At 49.9% G+C, this 6,066-nt stretch overlaps 1 protein-coding gene across 1 annotated transcript; it reads left to right on the forward strand.

Moving 5' to 3' along the window:
• Positions 1-1,501: 1,501 nt before the first annotated feature.
• LOC124965656 (vasodilator-stimulated phosphoprotein-like) lies at positions 1,502-5,705 on the forward strand. Its single transcript, XM_047526789.1, is given in 3 exon segments — positions 1,502-1,541; positions 4,247-4,372; positions 4,375-5,705. Coding segments are annotated over 3 exon segments (1,173 nt in total). The 3' UTR covers positions 5,382-5,705.
• Positions 5,706-6,066: the final 361 nt, after the last annotated feature.

Below are 6,066 nucleotides of genomic sequence, written 5' to 3' on the forward strand. Positions count from 1 at the left end.
CTGCTGTCCCCCAGCCGGTGCCCTAGCCTGCTGTGCACCCCTACCCCGCAACAGGGCACGCCGGAAGGCCAGTGCAGTCCATGCCTGAGACCACTGCTGGATGTCCTTCACCATAAACGAAGGTAGGCGGGCAGTGTGGGGGGCGGCAGAGTGATGAAGGGGACATGCCGTGGAGTCCAGAGGGGAGGGTGCTGGCAGAAGCAGCGAGGCGGGAGGGCCAGTCCAGATTGGGAACGCACCTTTATTACCATAAAGGTAATGCATAACGGCTCCTTCGTAAGGGAGGAAGGAGTTATCAGCCTCCGAATAGGTGGTTAGCTGTTCCCTCTAGGCCAGTGATTCTCAGATGTTTTGATCTTAGGAGCCCTGCACACTCAGAAATTATCAAGGCTCCTAAGGGGTTTTGTGGGGGCAATGTCTGTCCATCAGTTAAACTGGATTACAACTTAAAACCAAGCCTAAAATAGTAATTTATTTCAATGAATTAACAGATTAATATGAATAAAACATTTTTCATGAAAAATAACTTTCAAAACAAGAATGACGAGATGAGGGACATTATTTGACACAGTGAGGCTTAATAGAAAACTACTAAATTCTCAATTCTTTAGCATTTCATCTGTTGTATGCTCTGTAGCCTCTGGATGATTCATATATATATATATATATATATATATATAGGCACTGGAATTGAACTCAGGGACACTTTACCACTGAAATACATCCCCAGTCCTTTATAAGTTGCTGAGAGCTCCACTAAATTGCTGAGACTGGCCTCAAACTTGTGATCCTCCTGCCTCAGCCTCCAGAGTCCTTAGGATTACTGATGTGTACCCTCTCGAAAGAATGGCAGTGTAAAAGCCAAATGATATCTTAGTATATATGAAATTAGAATTGATTTCATAGAACTGAAGAGACTTGGGCAGCCCAGGGAAGAGTGCCTTACAGGAAACTCAGTCTGGTCTTCCGCTATTGGCAGTTGGGACACACAACGCCAGCTTGCCAGGTCAGAGTTGATAAGGGAAATGTAGTGAGTCTCTGTGTTGTATCTGCTACCCAATGAGCACAACGTTGGAAGTCAGACATCTGAACTGGTCTTATTGGCCTAAAATCAAGGTGTTGGCAAGTCTGCGTTCCTTTCTGGAGGCCCTAGTGGGGAATCCATTTTCTTGCCTTTTCCTGCTTCTAGAGGGCCCCTGCCAATTTTAAAGTCAGCAGTGGCTGGTCAAGTATTTCACCGCACATGTCTCTCACACTGGTTTATCGGCTTCCTTCTTCTAAATTTTAAAACCCTGTGATTAAATTGGGTCCACCCAGAAAATTCAGGTTTATCTCCCTATCTTCTAAGTCAGTTGATTAGCAACCTTAATTCCATCTGTACCATAGTTCACATGTTGTCATAGAGCATGTAATAAATTTGCAGGTCCCAAGGATTAAAGCATGAACATTTGGTTAGGAGGCTCTTACTCTTCTTACCACGCCATGCGTAGCCTCTGCCACCATGGCTTCTATGAATGAGGGCCCATTGAGCAAGAACCAGGGTAACCAGGGAAAGAAGTTGACCTCTTTCTGCAGGAGAGATTGTCTTGTCCACCCAATTACAGAGAGCCTCCCCCATCATGGCTGCCCTCCTAGAGCACCCAGTAGGTTAAAAATAGCTTCACCGCTTATGCCCAGGCCAAGCAGTCTATCCATATATCTCCCTGTCACACCTCTTCCTCATCTATCTCTCAGTCTGTGGCTTTCCGGCCCCAGATCAGTCAGCTCAGTCCTTAGCCACTGCTCATAAATCAGTGCAGATCTGTACTGTGGATCATCTCTCCTTCTACATGAAGTGGATCATCCATATAACCAGAGATCTGCCACCAGGAAGCTCTTCCTTCAATATCGTCCTTCAGGGACACCCTGAGTGTGACGGTGAAGCTGCAGCTGTCTGCTGATGGTCCTGCTAGCTGACCACACGGACTCATTTGGAAATTTTGTCTGTGCTTTTTTCTTTGTGTTAACAGATCACAGCAACTTCACCAAGTGTGGATTGAGGGAAGAGCTGCGAAGCAATGAGAGGAGGTTCCAGGGGAATTTGAGTCACCTGCTCGTGCAATTTCCTTGTGCCTTCTGGACTTGCTCAGACCTGATCTCATATGCATCACATAATAACAGAGCACCACCATGTGTGTCCAATTTTATGATGAGGTGGGGCAGAGACTCTCCAGTTCTGGTTGCACAGGTCACTTGGTGTCCCACAGTCAGGCATTCTGTCTCTACCACATCCAGTGTGAGCCAGGAGCTGTTTCTAAAATGGAGAATAGTTGGCAGGAGAGGGCACAATTTAATCCAAAACCCTAAGGTTTTGTGCCGTGAGTCTTGGATTGGAGCTTGTCCATATGGCATCGTTTTCTGCCATGGTCACTTCCCAGTTATAACATCACATGACAGGCAGTGGGCTCTGCAGCCTGCACCTGCTCCAGAGCCTTCTCTTGCTCCAGGCCTCACTCAGAACTTACAGTCCTATGGGTTTTCCAGTAAATGGCTAAAACAACACAGCCGAATGTGCCATATGCTGCCTCAAGACCACAGTCCCATCTTTTGCCTCTTTCTTTCTAGTGGGAAGTATAAGGTTCAACAATTTGTCTCTCATTTTTAAAATTTATTTATTTATTTAATTTATATGTGGTGCTGTGAATCAAACCCAGTACCTCACACGTGCTAGGCAAGCATTCCACCACTAAGCTACAACCTTAGTCCTCATCTCTCATTTTTTTGAAGAGAGATCCTGACATGTCTGGACCACTGGATCCCCTGGAAACTTCATTGATATGGAAGCCCCTGAAATGTTTTGCGGGCTTTATCCCCCTTCCTTTGGCAAACATGTTTTTACAAGACTAGATTGTTTACAATGTCTTACTCATGTGGCCCAATTAACCATCATGTCAATGTAATGGGCTAGCATACCGTTCTGAACTGTCAACAAAGGCAATGGCCCTTTGGGCTATATTTGATAGACATTGGGAGAGTAGGCAAAGCCTTGAGGTCAGAGTAAAGGTAACTGCTGACCCTGTATTTATAACTATCTTTACTTCGTGGAATAGAGAGTAAAGCATTTGGGGTTTGGAGATGCACACAAACCCAGGGATTGTACTGACTTGTTCCAGTAAAAAATTCCTTGTTTGGCAGCAGGGCTGGGACTGGGAGCATTCCTAACTTTCCAGTCATCTGACACCATCCCAAGGTCAACTGCTTTTTACACCAAATAGGTGCGTTACACTGGATCAGGACAGGAAGGGCAGCCTTTATCTTTTGGATATTTAATGGCAGCACTAAGACCTAGGATGCCGTATTGCCTTTGGCTTGATATTTTGATGGTAAATTCGGGGACTTCCATTTGGCGCTTTCAAATGAAGGTCAGTTTTTAGCCCTCTCTGTGAGTCAGGAAATCAGTGGAGGATTTGGCGACTTAATATCCAGAGGCAGAGTGAGTCTGGGGTCCCATTGCATGCACTGGGCTGAGACCTGACCTTCATAAGCCCCTTCTAACTGGTGGACTGTGTGGAGTTGAATCTCCAGTGGTCATGAACAGTTCAGAGCTAGGGTTTTCCTCCTTCCCAAGGAGACTACAGGCCCTGCTGGAGACAGTAGCCACTTAGGGCAGCCTTGTGGCCCCTTCCTCCAGGGCTCCCTCAGTCAAGGGATTTGGAAAACTGGGTAAGAGGCTTACCCATCAGGAAAACTACAACCAGGTTTTTCCACCCACCAGACCTTATAGAGTGTTTCCGCATATTTAAGTTTAAAAAAAAAAAAAAAAAAAAACTTAGACGCTAGGCCTCCCACCCACTAGGCACCCATGATCAATTAGCCTTCACACCGATCCAAGTGAGTTAAAAACACTCATCAGGTGGCATTTTGGTAAGAAATGTAGCAAAGAGAAGTCCAGTTAACATTGTAAGAATAACATTGTAAGAGTAACATTGTAGCCGCCACCGGCCACAGGGGGGCGTGCCAGGGAGCCGTCGCCGCACCCCTATTGGTCTCAGGGACCCCCCCGCCCGGTGCCCCATTAAACTACCAGAGAGAAGAGGCGCCCGGGGACCCGCCCCAGCCCGGTCCACGTTCCTACGAGGAAGCCAGGCTCTATGGGGCTGAACCCTGCGGAGCCTGAGCAGAACCTGGAGCCAGCCCGAACCCCTGAAGCTGGAGCCAGGGGCGCCCGGGGAAAACCTCGCCCGTGGGCGCGCCGCCACCCGCTGAGCAACCGTGAGCGAGACAGTTATTTGTTCCAGCCGGGCTACTGTGATGCTTTATGACGGTGGCAATGAGCGGTGGCTACCTGCCCACACCGGTCCCCAGGCCTTCTGCCGTGTCCAGATCTACCACGGCCAATCAACTCCTTCCAGGTTGTCGGAGGCAAGATGCAGCCCGGCCAGCAGGTGCTCAGCAACTGTGCCATCGTCCAGGGCGTCAAGTATAATCAGGCCACCCCCAACTTCCATCAGTGGCGAGACGCCCGCCAGGTCTGGGGGCTCAACTTCGGCAGCAAAGAAGATGTGGTGCAGTTCGCGGCTAGCAGGGCCCGAGCTCTAGAGGCCTTGGAAGGAGGTGGGCCTCCTGCAACCCCAGCACCGCTTGCCTGGGCTCGCTCCACCCGGGAGGAGGTGGAGCCCCAGAAAAGGCAGGGGCCCAGCCAGCCCGAGCTTGTGGGGAGGAAGCGCTGGGTCGCCAACGCAGGAGGCCCACCCGTGCCCCCGGTGGGGGGACCACCCCAGCCTCCAGGACCTCCCTGTCCTCCAGGTCCCTCCCCACCAGGTCTGCCCCAGTCAGGGGTCCTGGCTTCAAGGCATGGAGCAGGAGGAGGCCCACCAGCCGTGCCCACTCTCTCTGCAGCACAATGCCGGAAAGACTGTGGGGCTCGAGCCCCTGGCTTGGCTGCAGCCATTTTGGGAGCCAAACTCAGGAAAGTCAGCAAGCAGGAGGAGGCCTCAGGAGGGTCCGTGGCCCCCAAAGCTGAGAACAGTGGAAGCACAGGTCCAGGGCTCATGGAGGAGATGAACGCCATGCTGGCCCGGAGAAGGAAAGCCACACAGGCTGGGGAGAAACCCAAAGAAGAACCTGCCAGTCTGCAGGAGTCAGAGGCCAGAAGCCCAGCCCAGAGTGAACCTGTGCAGAGACCCTGGGAGAAGAACAGCACGACCTTGCCAAGGATGAAGTCCTCATCTTCCGTGACCGCTTCCAAGGCCCAGCCTTCCAGGCACAGCTCTGGGCAAGAGTCAGACCTGGAGAGGGTGAAACGGGAGCTTCTGGAAGAGGTGAGGAAGGAATTACAGAAGGTTAAAGAGGAGATCATTGAAGCCTTTGTCCAGGAGCTGAGGAAGCAGGGTTCCCCCTGACCACAGGAACCCCCGAAGCCCATTCCTCCTTTCCACACCCCGCCTATAACCTGCCTCTACTTGACATGGAATTGACTGAAGACTATGCAGGAATGAACACCTTCTCCCCTCCTATCCCACTTAGAAATTCCAAGGGGTGTGGTTTCCCCCGGCACCATGCCCATATCTACGCTGGCTTATTGATTAGCTGGGGAGGCCCCCACCCTTTGCTCCCTTTGGTCCTTCCCCACTGCTATCCCCTTGGGGCTGGTTCCTCCGCTGGGGATGTACCAATTAACCCCACAGTAAGGGGGAAGGAAGGAGGGAATTTCACATTCCCTTGTTCTGGATTCACCCTAATGCTTAATGTCTTTGAATTTTTGTGTTTTCTTTTCTAAGAAAAAAAAATATATATATACACACATACATATATATTTATTTGGGTTTTGGGGGAAAGGGAAATTTTGTTTTCCTCTTTGGTTTTGATAAAACGGGGTGTGGAAATTTTTAGATGCCATGTCCCCACGCTAGCCCATTTGGGGCAGCTATTTAAGGGTGGGTATCTCACCATGTTGGGGTGCTTCCCCCCACTCCAGGGAACTACCCACTTTCCCTCTAGTTCCTTCCCTTTTCTATGAGGAATTAAGACACTGTAACTTTCTTAAACCTCAGTTTTTTTGTTTTTGTTTTTATTAGGGTAGGTTTT

This window comes from Sciurus carolinensis, chromosome 1 (assembly GCF_902686445.1).
Source record: "Sciurus carolinensis chromosome 1, mSciCar1.2, whole genome shotgun sequence".
In the NCBI taxonomy this organism is placed as follows: Eukaryota; Metazoa; Chordata; class Mammalia; order Rodentia; family Sciuridae; genus Sciurus; species Sciurus carolinensis.